The following is a 25,600-nucleotide window of genomic DNA, read 5'->3' as shown; positions in this document are numbered from 1 at the left end:
AAACAGAAAGGCAGCCTTCAGAGGTAAAGGCAAAACTCTCTAGTCAGATCAACTAGTTTGAATATGAGCCTGCTGCTGCCACCTGGTGGCCACTACATGTCCTCTCTGCTCCAATAAAAGTCCAACCAATATTATACTGTTCACAAATTCACATTTATTCTTTCCAGGGAGACATTCCTTTGCTTTGCTGAGCTACAAAACTCATGACAAGAAAAAGAAATGGAGATGTATTCACATTTTCAACAATGACAGGTAAATTCAGTTTGTATGGGATTAAAAGAACAAAAACACAATCAACATTTGCAATGAGAATTTAAAATGTGATTGTGCATGTGGATTTCACAACAGAAGGGTCCTCTCTATATTTCATATCTCCTTCAGTAGCTGTTTCCTCCCTGGAACTTGCATGTTTGCAAAGTGGACACCATCCAGTCGGGGCTGTGTTCACTTCTTCTTCTCTTGTTTTTCGTTGTACTCCAGGAAGAAGTCGTTGCAGGCCACAGTAAGAGCTCCAACCAAGATGATGAACTCAGTGAAATCTACCTCCCCGTCATTGTTGGAGTCAAGATCTCCCATCACCTTATCCACAGCCTCTTTATCCTGGGCGTTCTGCATGTGTGAGGAAAAATAGAACAGAAATCACATCCCCTGATCTACTTTACAAGTTTCATGTTGCTTAATGTTAATCTCCTTACCCCCAGGTAGTTGCCCAGTTCTGAGGTAAGCATTTCTTTGAGCTCAGCTCTGCTCAGTGTGTATTTGTCGCCCTCGTTTCCAGAGTACTTGTGGAAGGTCTGGATCATGAGCTGCATGGCGTTCTCCAGGGTGGAGGCGTTCTCTGAGTTGGGCAAAGACATTCTGGAGAAGAACAGGAAGGGAGGGAGGAGGAGAAGGTCATTACTGCGCCTGTAAAAGTCTCTCAGGGGCATGAGGGATGAGTTTGCTGCAAATCAATACAGATTAAAGCCTCTCTTGGTTGAACACAGATGCTTTTTTAATTCTTCAATGCTAGATTTGCTGACAGAAAGATGGATGGATGAATGGGCAAAACTGACAGCTTGAAATGTATTTACAATGTGGTGTCTTGGCATATCAATCGAGTGACACAAGAGGTATTTGGCAGATCTGCTCAAACTGTTTCCACATCAGGAGTGTTTCCTTCCTGCTAGTGGTCCTGATAAGATTGCGCCTCAGATAAAGTGATCCTCTATCAGTTTGTCGTTCTGCCACAGCTAGAGGACCTCTGGGAGTCAGGCCCAGTCAGCAGCAGGACATGTGAGCCAGCTGATAAGAGTGAAACTCTAAGCTGGTAAAACAGCCGAAGCAGCAGCAGAGGAGAATGAGGAGGAGGAGATGTATCCAGGACACAAAAAAGCAACCTGATCCAGCTTTTACTTTAAATCAGATGGTGGAAAACACTGGAGACAGGTGTAGGTCCTTGCCTTTTTTTAACCTACATCACCTCTGAACTGTGAGGACTTTTCCTGGCTGTCAATCACATCTTACATCTCCTCATGCACACAAAGTTCTCATCAATCAGCTGCAGCTTGAAATATCAGACACGCTGATATGAAAACACTCTTAATCATGAGTGATGTTTTTTAATGTTATCAGTGCATAAATACAAAGTTCTTCCTGCCTTTGTTGTTACTTCATACAAGACAAGGAAGACTTCTAACCCACAGTCAACATTAGCTTCAACCTTCAGAGCATACTTCAAAAAAGCCTCAGATCCACAAGTTTGAGTGCTGAAGTCTGACCTCTTCATCATTTCTTACCTGATTGGTGGATGGGTGCTGGCCTGCTGGTCAAGGTTGCTGAGAGAGAGAAGACGGGAGCGACTGATGTGAAGGATGAGGTGGACGACGTCTTAAATACACCCCTCACTCCACCCTTCCCACCTAACCCTTCCTCCTCTGGCCCTCCTTCCTGTTGGTCATCTCCTTCCCCACCACCTACCCCCAACCCCCTCCCCTCCTCTCCTCCTTCTCTATTTACGCATCAGACACCTGCTGGATGGCCACAAGGACGATGCACCTGCCCCCTCATCCCACTCTCTGTCATATTGACAAATAACACTAATGGTACCGTAACTGCAGCGAGACATTAAGGAAATTGAAGTACCCCTAATTTGACCACAAATGTCTTAGTAGGCTTGAAATGTTCGTGTCAGGTGTCAGCCTGTGTGGACACTGATGCTCTTATGAGGGGTTAATTTGTCAAATTTGATGGAATTTCCTTGTTTTTATCTTAAACCAATCACATTTATCTAAAGTTTTTGAAAAGTTGGCTTCTTACTTCACATCTTGAGAAATTGAAATCTTGTTTGAGAGCTCGTCATAACAGAGACGGCCCTCCTCAAGATACCTAACAACCTCCCTTTAGCAACAGATGGGGGAGGACAAACTTTTATTGATATGCAGATGACACACAGATATACCTTGGAGGCCTGAGCAACCTAGAAGCACTGTCAGTTTAAGGACAAATGCTCAATTCTCAAAGCTCCTATTTTTACCAAGAGTAGGCCTGGGGCCTTGACAGCTGACATCAATCCTGTCAGAAACTAAGGAGCTCTCTTTGATCATAACTTCACATTTGAGCCTCCCATAAAACTGTAAATTCATGCCTCTATCAAGCTCTCTTTCAGCACTCATTTCAAAAATAAAATTTATGTAAAGCAAACTACTGCCTGGTGGTTATATGCCTTCACGAGGTACACAATTTCCATATCGTAATAGTACAGTGGTGGAAAGTATGGTTCATAAAAACCTAACAAGCGAGGGACAACCATGAGGCCAAGTGATCCTTAAAAAAATCTAATCAGTTTATCCTAGCATCATGATGGATGTTCGTGCGAAATTCTTGAGTTTGAAGAAAATCCTTCAAAGTATTCTTCGGATAATGAATTCACAAGTAATGGATGAACATGAGGTACACAATTCCTGAATTTGGATTAATGACCTCAAAAGTCAAATTTATTTATGCCTGAATCATGGTGGATATTCGTGCACAGTTAAATCCTTAAAAGTATTTTTTTGAACATGAGGCCCATAACCTGACCTTTGACCTATGATGTCAATAAAACAACTCAGTTCAACATTGGTGGATATTTATGCAAAGTTTGAAGAAAATCCCTCAAAGTATTCTTGAGGTATTGAATTCACAAGCAAGGGATTAACATAAGACACATAATCTTTGAATTTTGACCTATGACCTCAAACTAATTAGTTTATCAGAGAATTGTGATGGTTATTTGTGCAAAGTTTAATAAATACTCTGAAAGTATTCTTGAAAGATTGAAATTACGAGGAAGGGATGAACATGAGGCCCAATAACGACCTCTGACTCATCCTTGAGTCATGTTTGACCTTGGTGCAAAGTTTGAAGAAATTCTTAAAGTGTTCCTGAAATATTGAGCAATAGATGATCATAAGGCCAATAACCCTTGACCTGTAGCTAAGAATGCAAATCAAATCAGCCTTGAGTCATGGTGGCTATTTGTGTTAAGTTTGAAGAAAATCTCTTAAAGTTTTCTTGAGCTATTGAATTTATGTGCAAGGTATGAAAATGAGGCCAAACACTTGACAGATTTGTGATGTTAAAAAACAAATCAGTTCATCCTTGAGACATGGTTGACCTCGGTGCAAGGTTGGAAGATAACCCCTCAAAGTATTCTTGAGAATTGAAATCAAAAGCAAGGAATGAACATGAGGCCCATAATCTTTGACCTCTGACCTTAAACTTTAATCAGTTTATCCTAGAATCATCGTGGATATTTGCGAAAAGTTTGAAGAAAATCCCTCAAAGTATTCTTGATGTATTACATTCACAAATAAGGGATGAACATGAGGCCCAATAACTGGACCTTTGACCAATGATGTCAGTTAAATAACAGTACATCACTGAGTCATAGTGGATATTTGTGCAAAGTTTGAAGAAAATCCCTCATGGTATTTATTATTGTTGAGGTATTTAATTCACAAGCAAGGGATGAACATGAGGCCCATAATCCTTGACCTGTAAGCTTAATTTCTAATCCGTCTATCCCATAATCATGGCAGATATTTGTGCAAAGTTTGAAAAAAAAACCCTTCAAGTATACTTGAGGTATTGCATTTATAAGCAAGGGATGAACACCAAGCCCATAATCATTGACCTTTGACCTCAAAACTCTAATCAGTTGATCGTTGAATCAAAGTGGATATTTGTGTAAAGTCTGAAGACAATACCTAAAAATATTCTAGTTATATTGAATTCAAAACAAAGGGCTGAACATAAATCCCACAATCCTTGACCTTTGGTTTATGACCTCAAAAAACCAAATCAGTTCATGCTTGAGTCATGGTTGACCTTGGTGAAGAGTTTCAAGTATTCGTAAGATATAGAATTCACAAGCAAGATATGAACATGAGGCCCATAAACCTTGGCCTGTAACCTCAAAATTTAAAATGATCAGTAAAGACTAATTATTATTTCTGTAGGAATATGTAATGTCTGAAACTGCTAGTGGGGATAGGTGTCAAACTAAGGGATTAACAGAAAATTGCACAAATGTGTCTGTTTAAAAAACAGACTATTTTTAAGCAAACTGCAACATTTGCAGGACAAATTCACAAAACTATAAAAGTACAACTTTTTACAGACTTGACTGTTTGAGTGACAGCTAGGGGTAAAGGGTTGTAGGTAGGATAGCTGCAGGGTTTTGGTTTCGTTAATGTGTGTAAAAATGTGCAAAATTCAATAAAAAGAACTTTGAAAGACAGAAATAGATCCACTTTTAATGGGGGCATATTGGCCAACATTTCCTAGCAGGAGCTTTAATTAGCTCAGTAAATTCTGATAATAAATACTGTATTTGAAAAGCTTGCAACTTTGCAGCATCTAAAGTCTGATGAGCTCAACACATAAAACCAGAAACATTTCTTAAAGACGAAAAATGGTCAGTGATTGTGCCACAGCTTGCTGTACACTGGGTTATACTGATACCTGTGTTGTGCAACCATTTCTCCCTGTCAGAACAACGGCCAAAAGCCTTCCAGGGAGTGCTAAAATAAATACACAACAGAGAGGAATAACTTGATGTATGTAAGTGGTTTGAAGCCGCAACAAGTGGCAGGGTGTGTGGAGAAGGGTGTGTAGAGGAAGGGGGAGTCGTATGAGTGATACAGTATCCGAAGAATTGGAGCAGCGTCGATGAATGGAGCCTTCATACCTGGCAGCCATGCAGAGAAATCCCCACACAAAGGCTTTGCAAAACACACACACAGACACCGATGCACACACTTTCACACAAGCTTCTGAAACACTTCATGACTAAAATAGGTAAAATGGAGAGGGGAAAAAAACAGACAAAAAATGAAATTAATTTGCTGCTTATTCTGATCTTTTCAGATGCCTCAGTTCTGATTCATTCTGTTATCTTCTGTGTCATTAAAAGAGCCCCGCAGGAGCAAGAAAGAGAAAAGAAAGGCAAGACAAATTGGTTGATTTTCATTTGACTAAATTTGGGTACACTTTTAGTGATATTCTTAGTAGATAAATATAATCTTACTTTTTATACCCTTGGTTTCATATAGGTCTCAGTTTTTATAAAGATAATACGATAAGCTCTGAACAGCACCCCTCTTAACCCTACAAGACCCCCTAGTAGCAAGATTATACCTTTATTCTGAACAATCTTTAAACCTTCTTTGTTCTAAGATCATTTTTACATGATCAATGGCTCGGTTTGTTTATTTCTGTGCTAAATTTTGACGTTAACATGAGACTTTTTGCCAAGGAAATTTAGAAAAGTCTGTTTCTGCTGCATACAGTTATTCTCTTTATATGACACCTGTCCTGCAACAGTAGTCAGGTATTAGAAATAGTTACATGGAAGTACTTCATCCTTATGCTGATGATGTTCATTTTTTTAGTTCAAAAACAGAGATTTCTACACATATAAGTCTGTTTTGTAATAAGTTAAAAAAGAAAAAAACTCCTCACAGGAGCTTAAAGCTCTCCTTTCTTGATGGATGGGCAGACTTCATGTAATTCTAGTCATGAATCCGTCAGACTGAGTGCAGTCAAGTGAAAACTCTTAGGGCTAAGAAAGTAAGAAAATTCAAATGATGTTACATGTAGTAAGATCATGCCTAAGAAAGCCAAAGACTCGTGCAAAACATAATCATTGCCATGGCATCTACATTTGCTCTGCCATCCTTTAAGTGCATTGTCTTGTTTGTATTACAGCTGCAGTGTATTGTCGATGATGAGGGTATCATGGTGAGTGCGTATGTGCAACATATGTGTGTATGTATAGTGTTGCAGAGCGGATGACTGGGCACAATAGGAAGTGTATACTGTATTCCAGGATCTGGTTGCAATAGTTGATGCATGCAGAGGCTGCTGAGTTTGAATGGTCAGGGATGTCACCGCTATATTTAGTTTCTGCTAACTATAGAAGGAACAGCTTTAGAGTTGACAGAGGGGCAATGTCAAACCATGATGAGAAACTACTGCACTCAGTTTTTTTGTTCAGGATAATTTCAAAGGTTGTTAATGATCAACATCAGCAATTAGACCTTTTATGAAAAAAGAAAGATGAATTTAAAACACATTATTTTATACAACGTCTTTATTTGAAAATACAGTTTGTACTGCATAACTGGTATAAAAACACTCCTTCAATATAGATTCAACAGTGGAGATCAATATGTGAAAAAAAAGCTGGACAGACATTAGATGGGCATTATGCATTTAAAAAAAAGAGTATTGGTTTTTGGTGGAAACTGTAGACATGATTTAATGGGTACTTGGACATGATGAAAGATACTCTAAAGAAAGCATAAAAAGGCTGTCAATCTGTTGAGTCAACATGTTCACCAATATCTAGGAAGTGCTTTGGTTGGTGTCAAACTTCCTCTGACTGACGCTGTTGGCCAGGTAGCCCATCAGAGTGAGATACTCCTGAAAGCTGATCTTCCCGTCATTGTTCTCATCCAGCCCACGCTGCATTTCTTTGACTGCCGAGGAACAGTTTGTGTCCTTAATGAAGAGCAGACAGGGAAATATAGTTAGAATAATTTGATCCTTATGATAGAAAAACAGAATGTTTTGTCCTTTCAATTATTTGTGGAAATCAAAAGGTGTGAGGAATGAAAAGGTTATGTTCCTTACCTCCATGAGGCCACCAAGCTTATTCTTCACCAACTTCTGAAAGGCACTGCCGCTCATGTTGTCGCCCTTGGCAGAACTGAGAAATGTGGTGACGAGGGTTTGAATGGCTTGCTCCATATCTGCACAGAGAAAGAGAGAGAGAAAAAACTCTGAAGCTGAGGGTGACAGTGTCAAGAGGAGATATGACCATATCTTTAGTAGCAGTAATCTGGCTTTTGGGTAAAAGATTAACTTGTTGTATTTTAAAGATATAATTCTGGGCTTTTTAGGCCTTTATTAATAGAGGAGGACAGTGGACAGAATCAGAAACAGGGATGAGAGAAAGGGGGAGAAACATGTAGGAAAGGAGCCACAGGCCAGAATTGCACTGAGCCATCTGTGCCCTTAAAGTTAACTTCTGAGTGTTTTTAAGGCAGCTTTGGAGAATAGATGAGAGAAATACCTGTGAAGATGTTGCAAACTGATCTAGACAAAAACTAGTGCAATTTACAGAACACAAAAGATCAGACATCCACAATTTTTTCTACTGTGATACGTAAATGTTATTTGTTTTGTTGATATCTCAAATTACTTACTTTCTTAGATTAAAATGTTTTTGTGACTATGAGTTTATTTTAAGTTGTTTTCCCAATATCTATAGAAACTGACATATTGTTAAGTCCCGCCCCCTTAGCTCACTCATAAATCAGCACACTACTGAGGTTAACTTTTATAGTTTTCAGTTGGGTGGGTTTTAACTACAACTTTTTGTTAACACTGATGTCTGATTGTCAAAGAACAAAAAGATGGTCAAGTAAGCTAACGTTACAAGGGTAAAGTTGGCCTTAACATAAGCATTCAATAGCTAACATGCAGTAACATTACGTAGCAAAGTTTGCAGCAAGGCGATGCCGTACATGTCAGCAACACAATATGTGGGTTATATGTACCCGTTACTTTGCGGCAAATTTCTTAACCCTATGTAGCCTTATACCTTATACAAATATAGATATCCTTGTTGATCATTATATGTAAAGCTGGCTGTGTGGTCTGCCACACAGCTTGATCCAAAGCAGACTCCTTTGCTGTGTTTATGTGAGGTTTAGGGAGTGGGGTAAAATACACTTTATTCTCTAGCCACTCAGGATTCCAGCTATCAGTGTTGCCTTTATCCCATGCACATTATTTGACCATTTTCTGAGCTACAACTATAAATTTCAATAAAACTGAAGGAAAATTGCATCTTCTTTTCTATGGAGGTCTACGGGTCCCCTGATGTCCAAGTGCTGTGTGAAGCTGCATGGAATGCTATTGGCTTACATTACTGGGCTCACCATCCCACCAATGAGTAGTGGCTCAGAACATCTCAAACTTCCTGTTTCCTCCAGAACTTGAGAAATGCAGTTTTGCATCTCTTTTGGTCCCAAATCATAACTAATCATGATGAATAGCAGAGCTAAATGTCATGATAGGTTTTGTTTGCATAGAATTTCTAGCAAATACTGATTAATTTATTAATTATAGGTCTCCTGTTGGAGACCTCTTGTAAAATGAATATTTTGTATTTAAATATCTTTATAAAAGTAAAAAAAAAAGTGTTGGGATGTACACCAAAAATATTCTAGGGCTTAAATTCTGAATTTTGTACTTTTTCAATGAGTGCCCTATAAAGGGTTAAAGCTCCTGTTAGAAACTTTTGGTTTGTGCTCATTTTAGCGCCCCGCTGTAGATGAGATGTCTTGCTGATTCTTCCATGCAGGTGCAAGAAGCATTCTTTGAATTGGTCAGTGTTTAGCTAATTGAGAATAAATGTTAAAAAAGGACATATCTGCTTTTCTGCTGTTTACACCTACCCCACAGCAGGACATTTAAAAACCATTCAGTAGAAATAATCAGACTTTATTCCAGTGGTTTTGTTTCCTTTCGTGAGTCATAAAGAGCCATTAAGTATAAATTCAGTCTGTTTCATAACATGACCTCTAACAGGAGCTTTAAATATGCAAAACCTGTGTTCTTTGGTGCTATTTGGGTCACATTATACATGTAGACATTTTCCTGTTAACATAAACATGAAAGAAAGGTGAGACACCTAAATGATGTCAGCATAAAGAAAGAGATGGGGGGCGTACCGGAGGCTGTTGGACATAAACAGAGCAAGTGAGAGAGGGAGGTTGAGGGAAAGATGGAAGGTTTTAAGGGAGGGGAGTCTGAGGTAAACACAATGGGAGCTGTGATCTCTGACGATGGACATGTGATCCCCAGAAGCCAGCAGGAGGCCACAGGTTCAGATTACAGCCTGCTGCCCGTCTGCTGCTGCATGCTGGAGGCATACACAGCAAACTGTGCTCAAGTTATGAAGTGAAAACCTGTCATAAAGCAACGCTGGACTGAAATATACTCATACACATCATGCTGCTTTTTTTTGGGCCAGAATCTTGACATTAGATTGTTCACTGACAGACAAAAACAACAGTAATGTAACACCTGCATCTAATGTAATATTTCTGCTCAAATCATGATTACAGACTGGAATAGAGTCAAGTTGTCATTATGCATATATACTCTGGTCATCTGTGTAATTTTAATGCTGAACCTGCAAAGCCCCTTCACTGACACCATACATCAGAACAAGTAAAGCTCAGGTGTAAATAATAAAATGAACGATGGCTGCAATCCATTATGCTGTTCCAGTTTCAGGCTCCAGGTGTTGCCTCACTGTCATGACTTACTGGGACACTTAAATAAGACGAAGCAATTCTTCACATAACACCTGCGTTTTTTGTGCTCTAACAAGTCAAGGTGTCTTCAGAGAAAACAGCCTTTTCTCAAAAATTATAAGAGCTGCTGGAAAAAAGTTAATGAATAAAAAACTTGGGCTGCGATTTGGAAGATGATCAAGACAATCTGGAAAAAAAGAAAAAATTTAAAACGGCATTGTTGTCATGAAGTTTGTACTACAGCGACATTCCAAACTCAGTCTGTGCTCACATTTCTCAATAATCATAAACACGCTGTGACTTTAGCATCTGACTCTGTGACAGACTGAGTTACAATCATATTACTCAGCACGGATACTTAAAACCTTAAGTGTGCTGCTGATGTATCCCACAATGCAATGCACTAAAGATACATTCCTAACAGCTGCAGAAGATAAAAACTAATAATGGATGGAGATAAAAAAAAAGCCTTGCAGAACACCACAACAAATGGAAAAAGTAATAAATCTTTCATTTTTTATGCCTGATGGTGACATTTGGAGAATGGAACTGTTATGCATAACAGTTTGCTTTCCATCCATGAGTGCATGTATTACATCATCCACAAAAACAGTTGATCTATTGTGTAATAGTTTATTAAACCCCAAACCCATTACTGTACAGTATTGGTATGTAGTAGAGTTTAATAAAGGCAAAGAAAAAGAAAACCACAGATGCATCTGCACTGTTTCTGTTTCTCTCCTACCTGGTCGTTCACTGGCACATAGCTGTGACTGTGTGCATGAAACTAACAGATTAAGCTAGAGATGGTAGAGAGGGCAGTATTAAGTCCAGTTCAAACCAAAGATTTTTGATGCGACAAGACAGTCTTGAGACCATGGCAGCTTGAATCAAGCCGCCTGATGATGCTACCTAGGATTCAGTACATCTGGTTGCAGGACAAAGGGAAAATTGAAATCTTATGATAGGCTGTAAACACCAACCAATTTTTGTTCAAAGTAGGATTGTCAAATCTGTGCTGTGAATGTTGGATATCATTACATCTGTCGTTGTTTTGTAACTTTTCACATGGAAACTTCAGCCCATAAACATTCCTGTCCCCTTCAGAAGTTGCGTACGCAACCAGGAAGCACGACACTTTGTAAGATAATACATGAGATATTCAAGGCTAACTTTTTTGTTTATATGTGTCATGAAATTGTGCTGCCACCCTACCATGGTGATGACAAGAGGGATTTAGTGATGAGTTACACTCATGCAACTGTTTATGGTGTTATGCATCACCATGACAACAAAAAACAGAGAATGTGTCCCTATTATTGGGATAGATTTGTTACGCAGAAACTTTTAAGAAATAATTCCCATTGCCGAGTGGACTGTCGCAAGTATCAACTATGAACTATCAATTGTGAGTATCAACCCCTCTTGTTGTGGGATGAGAATGAAATCATAGAGAAATGTTAATTCAAAAGCTCCTGTTGTCTTGTTTTCACCAGTGAGGCGTGCAGCATTACTCACAGCCTGTGTGTAATGTATGCCCGAGCAGGGTCTGTTGAAACATTGTGAGCATTTAAAAGAGCTGTATGTGTTATCATTCTAGACAGCTGTTTCTCTAGAATACATTACTCTTTTCTTAGATGGATTACAAAACAAAAAGCAACAAATCTCAAATTTAAAATAAAAGAAACTTAATCCAATAACAAAACACAATATAGCTATAAGAGAAAGGACAAAAAAATCTGTATGTTAAACTAATGAAGTTGGACAGTCTAGCAAGTCTTTTGGTGAGATCTTAACATTTTGAGTTTCATCACTAATTTTTCCTTTTCCAGCATCTAAAATGTGTTCTATTTTTGTTAACTGTAGTAGGGATGCACTGATACTGATACCAGTATCAGGTATTAATGCTGATACCAAGCCTAAACACCTGTATCTCTATTCATGGAATATTGCAGATACTGCACTTAGTGTAATTTTACAGCATGAGGTGATCCACACTTTTAGTTTAGTGATACTTTAGAGGTAAAGAGTAAGACAAAAGTAGAGCTGACCTCAAACTATGCACTGCAAAATCTTCCTGATAATCATCCTGATTAAAAATTTAGGATGTTGAATGTGTAGACAGGTACACATATCTTGGAAATACAGTAGATGCCAAACTGACCTTTGAAGAGAATTGCAAGGCAGTTTGTAAGAAGTCACATCATCTGTTTTGTCTTCATAAAACTTGTTCATATGCACAGCAGTGATTTCTCTACTACTGTCTCATAATAGCAAAGAAACGAATATTAAGACTATGGAAAGGTGTAATACCCTCTACCTCTAAGATGTGGCTGGCAGATCTTTATCAGAATTGTACAGTTGAGGGGCAAGCTTATACACGAGCCACAACTTAACATTTTAGATCTTTATTCCTTACATTGACAATGTAAGGCCAGCTTTGCTCCCCTTGGACTGTTCTCTTTTCTAAAATTTTGAGTTTGTTTCTTTTCTCTTGTCTGTTGGTTTGTTTCCACTAAGGGGGGCAAAATGCTACAGAAGCTCTTATTTCTTTAGCAATAGTACATCTTAAAGGTGGCACAAGATGATTCACTTCAACTATAAAAACAGGTTTTAAACTATTGATAAGGTGTCATTTAAAGGGCTTTGCTTTGATTTAATACATGATGTCTGCTTTTAAATATTATTCTTAATGTATTTTGTTTAAATATGTCTTGAACTTTGAACTAGTATTGCTGTCATTTGTTATTTTCATCTTAGGGACACCAAAACTGGAACTTTAAACCCCAAAAGCAGAGTTGTTGGTTCTGTGTTTATTAATCAACAACAACGCAAAAAAGTTGATCCATCACCAGTTGGCTCTTGTCCCATGCACAGGCTCGACTCAGGCACTCAGCTCCCTTCCCTTCCTGTGTGTCAATCCTCACTCTCTCTGTTATTCTACTCCATCTGATCTAAATAAAGGCATAAAAGTCAGAAATAAATCTTGTATAAAATAATGTCAATAATGAAGATGACAGTGAAATACAAACTGTTGATTTGGTCATGGAGGATGCTCAGGGAATGATGCCACTGAGTGTTTAACCTCATGTTTCAGATCATAATTCAACAAAGGAGTAAAGCCTCTCTGGACTTTGCTCTCATTTAGCCTCCTGCTGTCTCAACAACAAGATTTCTGAGACGACTCGTCAGAGACAACAAAAGACATGAAACGACAGTCCTGTTACTTGATTCGAAAAACATCAGTGTGTTGTGATGTTCAGCCTGACTGCAGGATTTACACCGTGTGTTGGAAACTAGCAGTGGTAAAACTACAGGACGGCTAATGATGATGAATGCCTGTGGTCATAGTGTTGAAGTAACTGTAGAAGCTGGTAAATCTCCCATCTGACACAGATGTCACACCTCAATGCTCACACTATACATACACATATAGAAAGCCAGAAAGGCACACACACATACCTAGAGAACAACAACACCAATTAGGACCTGTGTTGCATTAACCTAATTACTGTGCGACAGCGAGCAGGCACCCAAACCCTGTATTCTGTTTCATGTCTCCCTTCCATGCCAGCACCCACAAATGCACACACACACAGAGGTGAACACGCATACAAGTGAGCATCTGTCATCAGCATGCTGTTCATTACTATTTCATAGGTTACTATAATTGTCCCAACACCTTCCAAATACTCCCGACAAGCATGGTCAGCAGTGGGAGCAGAAATGTTTGAGTGTGTCTGTATCTCTGCAGGTTGTGTGTTAACATTTATGACAGACTTCCATGTTTTAGCATCTCTTCTGAGGAACATGAAGTCGGGTTTGCTTGATGGTTTCCTGACTGCTGATGCTCTCCTTTAGACTCCAGCAGGTTCTGATTCACTGCGAGGAGATGGCGGTTATAATGACTCAAGGGTAATGCATGCTTGTGAGAGGTTCATTGCCTTGTTTGTAAGCATTACTCATCTTTTTGTGGTGCTTTACTGAGATTTCCCCCAATAGTGCTAGATTAGTGACTAGGAAAAGAAAGACCTCTCATAACTCTATGTGTCTTTAGAAAAAAACGGGGGATCAATGAGCAATATTTGTTTTTTTTTTTAGCACTTTCAAGGAGTCCAATTGCAAAGCTCACAGGTATTTCTTAAATGAAAAGAATTAAAAGAAAAGTATATCTAATGTTAACTCTTAAAACAACCTTCCTGTGCTCTTAGAATGCCTCAGACAATTCATATAATCACCCTCACTGGGTAGCCCTGTCCACAGATACCATACAATTATAAACAACACAACAAAATCTGGTTTTGATTTGCAAAAGCTGGTGTTATTTTGGTGAGCCTGAATCAGAATGTAGTTCCTCTGGAGAGCTTTGAGACCACTAAATAACCCTTTGTTGGCACTAATCTGAATCTTGGTATAGAAATGATGGGTTTTTATGTCCTATGTCTGTTTTAATCAATGTATCAAACTTTTCATGCTGTATTTTTGGCCGAATCTCCCCTTATAGAAGAGATCTCCAACCTCTACAAGAAAATAAGTTCCAGAGACTTTTAGGAGTTTTTGCCTCCATTTTGGGCGGACATAAGGAAATGTAGTAAATCATGTAGGAAAGATGCTACAGTTGGGATTAGAACAAGCATCTGTAGCTGGATCATCTGACCCCCAATTAGAAACCTTCTTTACCCATTTTAACCCAACCAGCACATCCAATGTCTAACCAAAAAGTCTCCCTGACTGCGGTCTAAACAGTTTTGTCTTCAGTTTCCATGGAGGACCTATATGGGTCAGCCATGGGTGGATGAAGGACAACTTTTGCTGTGCATGTATGATTTTCCCATTTCTTGCTGATATAAATGCCCATATGGGCTCTAACACTAACCAACCTGAAAGTCCAGTCTGAGCCTGTGTTAGCCTTCCCTGGATGTCTTTGCTGTAATTTGAAAAAATATATAATGTTTCTTCTATCCTGCCCAGGGGTGCATTTAGTGAGGTGGGATGCTCACCTTGAAATCAGATAGGCCACCCTTGATCCCACACCAAGATCCTGAACCATGTTTAGCTTTACCTTTGTTAGAGGCGGGGCTTATTTGTGAAAGTGAACTTCTGCTGCTGGCTTTTGTGACAATTTGTTCTTTTTGTCATTTGTTTTGAGCTCTAGGCTAAGAAGGTGTATGTGTTGCCACTTGTGTGTATTTCTAAGTTAAAAATTGAAGTCAGAGAGGGTATATAAATGCTGTTTAACCATGTGTGAACGCACATTTCAGGCCAACCCTGAACAAGTCAGTGCCCAAGTTTGGCCATCCTAGTTAGACCGTGTTTACAGACTGCTATTTGAAGACAGAATACTTACACCCTGTTACACCTTACATGCACCGTGTGACACACAGAGAGAGAATAGCAGGGTGACGTAATTCTTCCCTGTTCTTTTGCTATTTGAAGCAGGCTTTAAACACATTTTTGCATCTATTGTGCCCAGCTTTGCAATTTTTTTCACATTTTTGCCACTTTACACCCATTTTTGCAGCTTTAACCCATTTTGCCCTTTTTTCTGTTTCTATAAACTGTTTAAGCCACTTTTAAACCCCTCTTTACTATGGTGGCTGATTTTGCAAAATTTTTGCCACTTTTGGCCCATTTTGCAGCTTTTAGGCTTTTTTTTGCCACTTTTGAACTGCTTTTCGCCATTTTTGCCAATTTGTGCAATTGTTTAATTATTTTTTTGCTTAAAGTTGTCTTACACTTTATTTTCTGGCATCCTGATGTTCATCATTTTATCCATGAATTCTGATATTACTCTCCTAATGGTTTAGTGTAGTGTGCCCATCCACATTATCATTATGTAAAAAAATTACTCTGTTTTTAGTAAAGGAGTTTACAATTTGAAAAAGACTTTATTGTACGACAGCATAAATAATATTTTTTTCTTTGATAAGAGTGATTATTAGTTAGGATAAAAATAAAATGTGGTTTTCGCAGATTAACTCTACGGTGGACCATGATTTTGCCGACCTACACGGGCCCTTACTTTGGCTGGGTCCCTGAAAGCTCTCCCATTTATGGGCGGCCTTGATTAGAGGTATTGACAGTGATGTACTAGGGGCAATGAACTTGTAATGTGTAACGTCAGAGCTTGCAAGGCAACAGCCCCATGTGTTCCTAAGTGTGTGTGAACGTGGAGCTCCTGCTGTGTGCTCACACACACTCACAGCAGGAGCAAGAATACTACGTAGGGATGCTTGATATAGGATTTTTGTTGATATTCGAACTTCCAATATTTCAAACATTATTTTTGCCAAAACTGATTTACACACACCTTTCTCTAATTGTAAAAATACCAAGTGTCTCCAGTCTAAAGAGCAGCAGAGTTGAGTTGAACTGAGAGAAGAGTGGGGAAGTAGACAATCTGGTTGTTTAATGTGGCTTTGTTCAAAATGTTCAGGGCTTATGATGGGTCCCTTTGAGTGTGGTGCACTGTAGGCTCCACCTATACCATAACTGGTTCAGTTGTAGATTTTGATAAAATAAGGACTGCTCAAAGAAATGGATGTGGATGGACCACAGAAAGCCCAGTAACTTGGGCTCTACCTTGATGACTCACAAACACCAATGTATGAAAGAAAACAAATAATTGCTGGGAACATTGGTCAGCAACTTCCTTTTTGGCATGCCCACCAGTGTTGCTTGGATTTAGGACAGACCGTGTCACACAAACCTCTACGGGTACCCTCTTTCTCCGGGGGCCCCAGAAAGCCTTTCGCTTTTTCCCTCCTCTTGGCTGGCCTTGACGGACAATATATATTTATAATGCCGAAATGTATGGTCGATATATGAGCAGAAATGCCATATCTGCTAATACTGACAGTCAACTTTTTAAGCCAACATCTGCTGATACTGACATAAGGCTGAGAATATCATGCATCCCTAATATTTAATTGTTATGGGTGATGTGATGATGTTACTATGACAGACCTTCCTTTGCTTGCCTTTTTCAAAATAGCAGTCTGTAAGCTGCTAAAAGTCAGGATCCATCCCTGCTTCTGCTATACCTTTCTTTATGTAGTTACTTTATGTTTTAACAGTGACCTGAATGTTCTGCAAATAAAAATAAAACTAACATGTTTGTTCACACAGTGGTTCCTCCCTAATTAATCAAACAGTGCTATGGAGACTGAGAGGTTCAAGTATAGTTAGTGTTGGAATTAGTTTTACAGCCTGACAAGTACAAACTAGTTCCCAGGTGACTCAGGTGGAGCCACCCTATACCACCAGGATGATGATGATTTCTCAGTATTTTACCAAACTGACCACCACTGCCCCTGTCAGAGGTCATTATGATTCTAATATAGTATCAGATTGGCCAAGAGCATTGATTAATCCTAGTGACCATGTGGAACAGCTCCACCCTGCTGGTTTTGTTTGTACGAGGTGTGACTGACTCACTTCCTCCATGTTACCTGTCATCACCCAGCTCTGCATTATCTCCATCCGCGTCTTTAACTACACCCGGGTGTAACTATTCGACTCTCTCTGCCCACGTCTTATCATAACGTTAATAATTCAGCCTGATAGGAGACAAAATGTGCTCGCTTCTACTTAATGATCACAATCTGACTGCTTAACGGGCCGAAAACTGCCTCCGCGCAAAACGCCAAACCAAGTCATGGCAGCGCCGTGCGTAAGGGACATGTCAAGGGCTTACCCGCGTCCCACATTTACATTTAGCCCGAACTAATCCTGACAATTTGTAGAGCGACCAGAGGCAGGGCTGACACGCAGCAAATAAATAAGTAAACGTGACTCGAGACTCCGGTTTCCCTGGAAGTGTAAAGGGATTGGGGTTAGATTACCAAGAAGGAGAACCTGATCTCTGCGGCCACCAAGATGGGCATGACAATAGAGAGTGCCGTCTTATTATGCAAAATTTATGGCACGGTGGAGAAAATAAGCAAAACTACTAAATTTGGAATTAAAACAGTTTAAAAATAAGCATTAGAGTAAAAATGAGGCTCAGCATGAGAAGTAAAATCAGACTAACCGTCAGGACAGGCGGCAAAATATGAAGGCTGCTCTCCTCTTCTCTCTTACTGTTGCTTCTCTTCAGTCTTGTGCAAGATTAAGCAGCAACACATATCTTTTCCGTGATTTAACTTCTCTCCCCAGCCAACCTTTTTTTCATTGTCATAGGGCGTGTGCCTAGAGAGAGAGAGGAGGAATGTGGAGAGGCGCAGCTTGAGCAACTCGGCACATTTTCAGCAATATTACCTAAAAACTTCAAGAGAACATTTTTACACTTTTTTGTTGCTTTTGTGGCGTAGGATTTTACTTACGTGATAATCTTCTGCAACTACTTTCTCTCTCAACATGTAGCAACAAGCGCGCGCTCATGCCTCAAAGCGCGCGTGTTCAAAGCTTTCCCAACAGACAGATGCAGTCATGCCACACCCTGATACTTTACTTATCGCTTAAGAAATAGAAAGATAGTGTTCACTTTTAAATGAAGTGAAGAATAAGTAGTCATAGACACGTAGCTTTTCATATTAACACTTTATTTTAACTTTTAACCACACCTCTGGGTCTTCAAGGCAGATGATTAACACCACTAAGTCTGTGTTCCAAGAATTAGACAAGCCAAGAAAACAAAGACGCACATTATCTGTTTTCAGAAAATACGTTCCCACTCTGCTACACCCTCACAGACCTGTAAGCACAAGCAGCTGTGTGTGTGTGCTGGGAAACAGATAGGACTGGTTCTAATATTTCTGAAAAGCTTGAACAGGATTCAGAGAGTGTGCCAATTTGGCAGTTGCTGGGTGAGAAGAAAAGCAGACTGCTGATAAAAAAGAACAGCATTCTGCACTTGAAACTCTCTTCAGGGTGTTTTCCATTTGGCAGTTTTCCCATTTTTTCTAACTGTATGGCACACAGACAAGTGACACACGCAGGCCTTTTACACAGTATCAGAGGACACTGCTATTGGCTGAACCCCCCATGTCTGCTAGCAAGATGTCCAATCAGCTGCCAGAACTCCAGGAAGTTCAGCTCTCCATCATTGTTCTTGTCCAATGAACTCATGAGCTGGTTAACAGCCGTGGGGTCACCGGCATTCTGCAGGAAAACAGGAAAATACATCAAAAGCTAAGACAACAATAGTGACAGTCACTGTGCAGAAAGGATGACTTTATGTTGGTGTATGAGAGAGGAGCAAGTTGACACCCCTGGCTCCTACACCAGCTCAATAATTCGTGCAACATCAGCAGAGGTGGGCCGCACAAGGGGCAATGGCTCTGTCTCCACCTAGTGGTCAGAGAGATTATTTCAGCTGTTCATGCAGGCAGATGGAATTTTCCACACTTGGAAAAGGCAGCTCTCTGGTTTTTGAAACTGGTCCACAGATACTACCACTTTTGCCATTCTGCCCTGGTTAAACTGCATAATAAAAACGACACAACTGCTGAAAAAGGAAATCTTAGAGCTCTCTGAAGGGTGTTAACTCCCCCTTGATGATAAATCCATTGTTTTTTGGAGCGCATTAAAAGTTGTGGTATTTCCTGTTCCAACATGAAATGTAACCCCCTAACTCCAGGTCGAGTTCACAGGCAAAAGAGAAAAGGAGAGAAAAGCATTTCCAAATATTATATTTAGGTACTTTAATTTGACTTAGAAGTACACTGAGACCACATGCACTCTAGAGTGCCCATGTAAAAGAGCAGAAGTAGCCTTGAACACAAGTATGACTAACAGTTAATTATATATTCACTGTAAAATGGGTCAATGTGGCATCCAGATGATAGCCATTGCAAAAACAATCCATCCTTGTGGGGAGAATTTGAGCCTGGTAAACAAAGAGATTCAAAGCAAACTTTCTTAATAACTGTCTGATCCTTCTGGATTGTTTTAATGTCAAGTGACTCATCTAAGAAAGTCACAGGAAATTAGGATAACTCTATAGGTAAGTATTGTGGTATTCTCTGGTTTATTTTTTCAGTATTTTCTTGGAAAGACAAGGAATGTTGTGGCATTTTTGAAACGACTGCAAAGTCCTGAGTATTTTTGGCTCTTGGACACAAACATGCTCATTCTCCCTTAAAGCTCCGATGACTTTACAGGCTAAGAAAATTTTTGTAAGACTTTTAATAAACTTCTAAAATCAACAATACTTTTAAGATTGCATAATTATAACTAGATTATTGCCTGAAATTACTGTCACAGGATTGATGTCAAAGCAATCTACTTGGACAGCAGAATCAGACTTATTGATGAGTGTTACATTTGACTGTATAAATAAGCAGGATTAAAGATTTGTTACAGTCCCTGTAAAGTGATAAAGCAACCTGCATTTCAGTCATGAATCATCTCTAAGTTTATAAAATTAGAGCCACACCCAGAGCAGAGGGACAGAAGTTAGGGATTACATTCACTGTTTTATCTCTCTGTTATGATACTTTTAATGACCCGTGGGCCACTATGGCTGATAGATCTGGGAAATTTGCCTCACAATGGATAAAAACACAGCATGTAGCTGTCTGTTAACTTCTAATGAAGGCAGTGATATCGGCAAACAAAAGATTATATTGAGATGAACAACTCTGTGATTTTATATCAGTAGTTTCCCATTAAGACCAGTGATGTCATGGACTCATATATTTGCCCTGTTTAAATTAAGCCAAGCCAGGAAAGAGGTGAATAACTTTCTAACAGTCTAAACAAAAAATTCAGTCACACATAAGTCTAGAATTTTTCACGTCTACAGCAACCTTATTCGAAAATATCCAGTGTGTTAAGACACATAGTTTGGATTTCACTTTACAGGGACCTTTAAAAAAATCCATACGTTTTTGCAGGTCAAAGTCAGCATCACTTGGTTCACAGGGCTCACTGAAAAAAACTCATACCAAAAGTTCCTCTCAGAGGCTTTAGATTCAACGTTTTCACTGTTACAAGCTGAGCAGCCACTTGGTAAGCTTAGTCATAGTACCTGGTACCAATAGAGACCTTTCAAAAAGAGCTAAATTAATACAGGAGGACTATTTTTAGTGGGGGAGAAATACTGCACAATCAGCAGACTAGTCCATGTTAGCGACAATGTTGGTTGTAATGAAGGACCATGCCAACTTGTGCAACTCTAAGGCTAAGTTAAAGAAATCCCTACAGCACATTTAGATAAGATATACCTGGTATTGGATACAAAGGAAGCTCTGCAATCATTTTTACCTCCGCCAAGGAGGTTATGTGATCGGCAGAGTTTGTTAGTTCATTTGTTTGTTAGCAACATAACTCAAAATGTTGTGGACGGATTTCTATGACATTTTCAGGAAATGTCAGAAATGGCATAAGGAAGAACTTATTAGATTTTGGGACTAATCCAGATCACTATCTGGATCCAGAAATTTTTTCAAGGGTTCTGTACTATTGGGAGATAGGGCTAATGGCGGAGGTCTGCACTCTCCGAGTGCTTTTCTAGTTTATATCTGGATTTTACTGGAAATGAGGGGGGCATCACTAATGAAGATATAATCCAGTACAATATTACCAGTTAAAAAAAATACAAAAAATGCAAATACTCTAAATGCCTGACATTAGATATGTATATCTTGGCAGCATTTTATAAATGAATATGAAGCTCCACAAACTTTAAGTTTGTGTTGATTTTGGTGACACCTGTAGACAAAGTGGTTCCTTTAACCCGGCTGTTCCCAGACTTTTCTGCCAGGCCTTCCTTTGGCAGATGAAAGTATTCTCAAGCCCCTCTACCCCTCATCATACATATCAACACAAATATCTATCAACATACTGTACACCAAATACACTGTCAGTCACACCCTTTGTCAACAAATTCCTATTCCTAGAATCTCTCAAATGTTTTATATATTAGATAAACAAAATAAACTTCAGTGAGACAGCAAACTGAAAAAACTGTTATTACAAAGAGAGTAATAAAAAGTGATTAATATAATTCTTACTTTCAGTCCTAAAATAATTTCTGGTTTGGTTTGTTTTCTTGGGCGTGGATAAGACACTACCACTGATGTTCAGAGTTTTCACAATTACCTGGTGGTCTTCTCACAAAATTTGCCATGCTTTTTGGCACTACAGGCAAAGGTTATTGTAAGTTAACTATAACTAACTAAATAACTAAAAATAAAATGTAAAAAAAACCATTTCAGTTAACTGAAACTAAACAGAAACTACTCTTTACAAAAAATCCCCAAACTTACTGAAATTATGTTTTGTGTGTAAAAAAACTCACTAAAATAAGATTGGGGATAAAATCCTAAATTTCAGTCTTTGACACTAGTATAGTGACTGACATCTACACCCAAGCCTGGAGAGTTTAAAATCATGTATCATGTAAATGTAAAATGAAAATTTTTATTTAGTGCATATACTCTCCCTCCTAATTTCCTCAATATCCACTGTCACATCTAAACAACGGCAAAAGCTTTAAAATAAATCAGAAAAAAGTCTATCTTTACACTTATGATCTTATTTGCTTTTGCTGGTCATAAAGAGGAATCAATATTATTTTCAGACTGTCATATACAGCCAAAAAGTCCTAAGGAGCTTTTTAAGTACACTTTGAAGCCAAAAATATGAAGAAAAAAATACTCAAAATTACTTCAGTAAGCTTTATTCGATTATTTATTATTATTATTTATTATTTATACTCCCCACTCGCTGTGATTTATTAGGCACTAAGTTAACTACACAAATATGACAACATTAAATACTGTATCCCTGCAGTTTTATCATTTGTCAAATCTACAATCCTTACCGTGACAAAGTTTGGAAGCTCAGATTTGACCAGCCTGTGGAACTCATCTCTGCTCAGTGTGTCTGATGAACCATCACTCCCAGCATAGACTTTAAACTTGGACACCAGAACGCTGATAGCAGACTCCATCACAGCTCAAGAGATGCACAGAGAGGATCTTAGACAAAAAAAACAAAACAAAACAAAAAAAACAAAACAAAACAAAACAAAAAACAGGAAAAATTACAGTGAAATTATCCTTACTATAAGTTAAAAAATACAGATCAATCATGATATAGACCACGTTTAAGCAAGGGTATTCTTTCAGTATCTTTGACTAAAATTCAAAAGATTTGATCAAGAAAACAAGTAAAAGACTCACCTGTTTGAACGTGTGTTGGTATGTGGAGAACACAAGTCCTCCTGGCCTTTTTCTAGTCTAATCCCAGTGTTGAAACAGAGAAATCCTTCACTTATTTCTGTATATATTTACAGCTTATGTATGAACACTCTTTTTTTCCAAGCAGAAAAAATAATTAACCACAGTTTTCTGAAGTCTACCAACACTTTTCCATGACCTGATTGTATTTCCAGAGGCATTTTCAGTGTGTAACCATAGAAACAAACAGGAGTTACAGATTGTTCAGTGAATCATCTCATTAGACTAACTCAGACTGACAATCAGAGTTACAACAGGTTAAACATATTACAATGTGAGTGCACAAATAGCTTAATGTTTTGCCAAGGTCTTGCTTCTTCATGGAAAATGGTCTTACATTTTTCCTTCATTTTGTGTGAGTGTGAAATTGTGTGCGAAATGCTGCAGGGAGCAAAAAGGGAGCAGTAAATCAGGTGTAATTAGAAAGTCTGTGTTGCAAAAACTTTTGAGAATGAGCCCCCTGGGTTCCAGCTCAGATAAGTCATATTATTTAAGCAAACGCTCAGACAGGATGTGCACAATTGGCATATTAGGGAGGCAGTTAGTGCTAACAAGCACAATGGCTTTATCATCCAAACATCCCCAAACCTTGTTTTCTTGTCTCAGCTGCATGACACACATACACAGACACACAAATATCTGTATCCCTGAACACCTGAAACAGCAGTCTATGGTTCTTACATTCCCTCTGCCATCATTGAGGAAAAGGAGTGCAGCTACTGGCATGAAATAAATGACTTGCGGAGAGGAATGAAAAGTCCCATACAATGGTAGCTAGAATCAGGGTTTTACACCAGGTTATGTTGCTATGTATTTTACATAATCCATGTTTTGTGATTGAGGCTACACTGAAGGTTTTGATGTGTTGCATGATACACTATATGGACAAAAGTATTTGGCCGCCTGACCACTACACCAACAGGGACTGCAATGACATTGTATTCAAATCCATGTACTTGACATGGAGTTCCCCCTCTTTCGCAGCTGTAACAGCCTCCACTCTTCTTGGAAGGCATTCCATAAGATTTTGGAGTGTTTCTGTGGGAATTTGTGCCCATTCATTCTGTAGAGCATTTATGAGGTCAGGCACTGATGTTGGATGAAAAGACCTGGCTGGCAATCTCCACTCCAGTTCATCCCAAAGGTGCTGAATGGGGTTGAGGTCAGGGCTCTGACTGTGCCAGTCAAGTTCTTCCACACCAAAACTCATCAAAGCATGTCGTTATGGTCCTTGCTTTGTGCAACGGGAGCACAGTCATGTTGTAATGGAAAAGGGCCTTCCCTAAAGTGTTGCCACAAAGTTGGCACCTTTCAAACTAGTGAACAAACTTCACAGTTGGCACAATCCAGTCGGGCACAAAACCTTCTCCCAGCATCTACCAAACCCAGACTCACTCATCTGACGGGCAAACAGAAAAGTTTTATTTGTCACTCCACAGAACAAGTTTCCAGTGCTCCACAGTCCAGTGTCAGTGTGCTTTACACTGCTGCATCCCATGCTTGGCATTTGACTTGGTGATGTAAGGCTTGTGTGCAGCTGCTCAGCCACAAACATGCCATTCAATGAAACACAAATTTTGTGCTGACATTAATGCCAGTGAAAGTTGGAACTCTTCAGCAGAGTGTTAGTGACTTTTACACATCATGCACCTTAAACTTTGACCCTGACCCTCTGATTTTGTGTGGTCGTCCACTCTGTGGTTAAGTTGCTGTTGTTCCTAAATGCTTCCACTTTCTAATAATACCACTTAAAATTGACTGTAGAATATCCAACTGGGATGACATTTCATGAACCTCTTGTTGCGAATGTTACGTTTCCCCCCAAAGAAAACACAAATTTTATAACAATGGTCACTAATGGGGAAACAAACAAAAATCTGCATGAGCAAAACAAAATGGGTCTTGGATTTCTAAAAGGTGGCAGGGGATTATTTCTCCACACTGCCACCCACTAAGTCTATCAAAATGACAGAAGAACTAAAAAACTGACCCAAAATAAAGACAGGTGGGAGTCATTTTCAAATAAGGGGTAAGTAAAATAACCATATTTTTTAATTTTCCCCCTCAAACACAAACAAAAAGCCCTGAAACAAAATTATCTCTTTTTCCTTAAACTCAAACTCAAAGAGAGCACCAACTGATGGTGTTGACCCTCACCCACTCACAACCCCAACTGAACTAAGCAGCAGCCTGCTCCCTATATAGCCTCCCAGCCCTTCTGATTTACCAACAGCTCTCAGCTTGGGGCAGCCACCTCAGGTGCACCAAGTTTCCCTAAACAAGCAGGTCGAATTTCCACTGGGTTTTTTGGGGACAATCAAGTACAAATCGAACTATTCATAACAGCGACCATCACAGAACAATGTTTAAGTCTTTCGGAATGACCCATTTTGTATCACAACTGTTTGCAAATGGAGAATGCATGACTAAATGCTTGATTTTATACACCTGTGTCAACGGGATGTGATTGAAATAACCGAGTTCAATAACTAACAGGTATGTCCACATATTTTTGTCCATACAGAGTATATTGGCTTATACTTCAAAACATGTCTTACT

General features: G+C 39.1%; 3 protein-coding genes and 1 long non-coding RNA gene across 4 annotated transcripts; 1 reads left to right on the top strand and 3 right to left on the bottom strand.

The window, feature by feature from the left end:
• Positions 1-166: 166 nt before the first annotated feature.
• LOC121513560 lies at positions 167-864 on the top strand. Its single transcript, XR_005992217.1, has 3 exons — positions 167-252; positions 481-617; positions 779-864. It is a non-coding gene; the product is annotated as an uncharacterized LOC121513560 (long non-coding RNA).
• On the bottom strand, positions 445-1,829 carry s100t (S100 calcium binding protein T). Its single transcript, XM_041793368.1, has 3 exons — positions 1,779-1,829; positions 696-858; positions 445-609 (listed from the first exon to the last, which is right to left on the bottom strand). Exons 2-3 carry the CDS (start codon positions 855-857, stop codon positions 445-447), a joined length of 327 nt encoding a protein of 108 aa, XP_041649302.1. The 5' UTR covers position 858; positions 1,779-1,829.
• A 4,769-nt stretch (positions 1,830-6,598) lies between these two features.
• On the bottom strand, positions 6,599-18,044 carry si:ch211-105c13.3 (uncharacterized protein LOC325758 homolog). The gene is made up of 3 exons (XM_041794353.1): positions 17,887-18,044; positions 7,159-7,277; positions 6,599-7,026 (listed from the first exon to the last, which is right to left on the bottom strand). Exons 2-3 carry the CDS (start codon positions 7,273-7,275, stop codon positions 6,871-6,873), a joined length of 273 nt encoding a protein of 90 aa, XP_041650287.1. The 5' UTR covers positions 7,276-7,277; positions 17,887-18,044; the 3' UTR covers positions 6,599-6,870.
• A 425-nt stretch (positions 18,045-18,469) lies between these two features.
• LOC121514222 (protein S100-A11-like) lies at positions 18,470-23,055 on the bottom strand. Its single transcript, XM_041794327.1, has 3 exons — positions 22,985-23,055; positions 22,624-22,780; positions 18,470-18,956 (listed from the first exon to the last, which is right to left on the bottom strand). Exons 2-3 carry the CDS (start codon positions 22,750-22,752, stop codon positions 18,822-18,824), a joined length of 264 nt encoding a protein of 87 aa, XP_041650261.1. The 5' UTR covers positions 22,753-22,780; positions 22,985-23,055; the 3' UTR covers positions 18,470-18,821.
• Positions 23,056-25,600: the final 2,545 nt, after the last annotated feature.

The sequence above is a fragment of the Cheilinus undulatus genome, linkage group 8 (assembly GCF_018320785.1).
Source record: "Cheilinus undulatus linkage group 8, ASM1832078v1, whole genome shotgun sequence".
In the NCBI taxonomy this organism is placed as follows: Eukaryota; Metazoa; Chordata; class Actinopteri; order Labriformes; family Labridae; genus Cheilinus; species Cheilinus undulatus.
The sequence above is the reverse complement of the archived record's forward strand: the minus strand, read 5'-3'. Positions and strand labels throughout refer to the sequence as shown.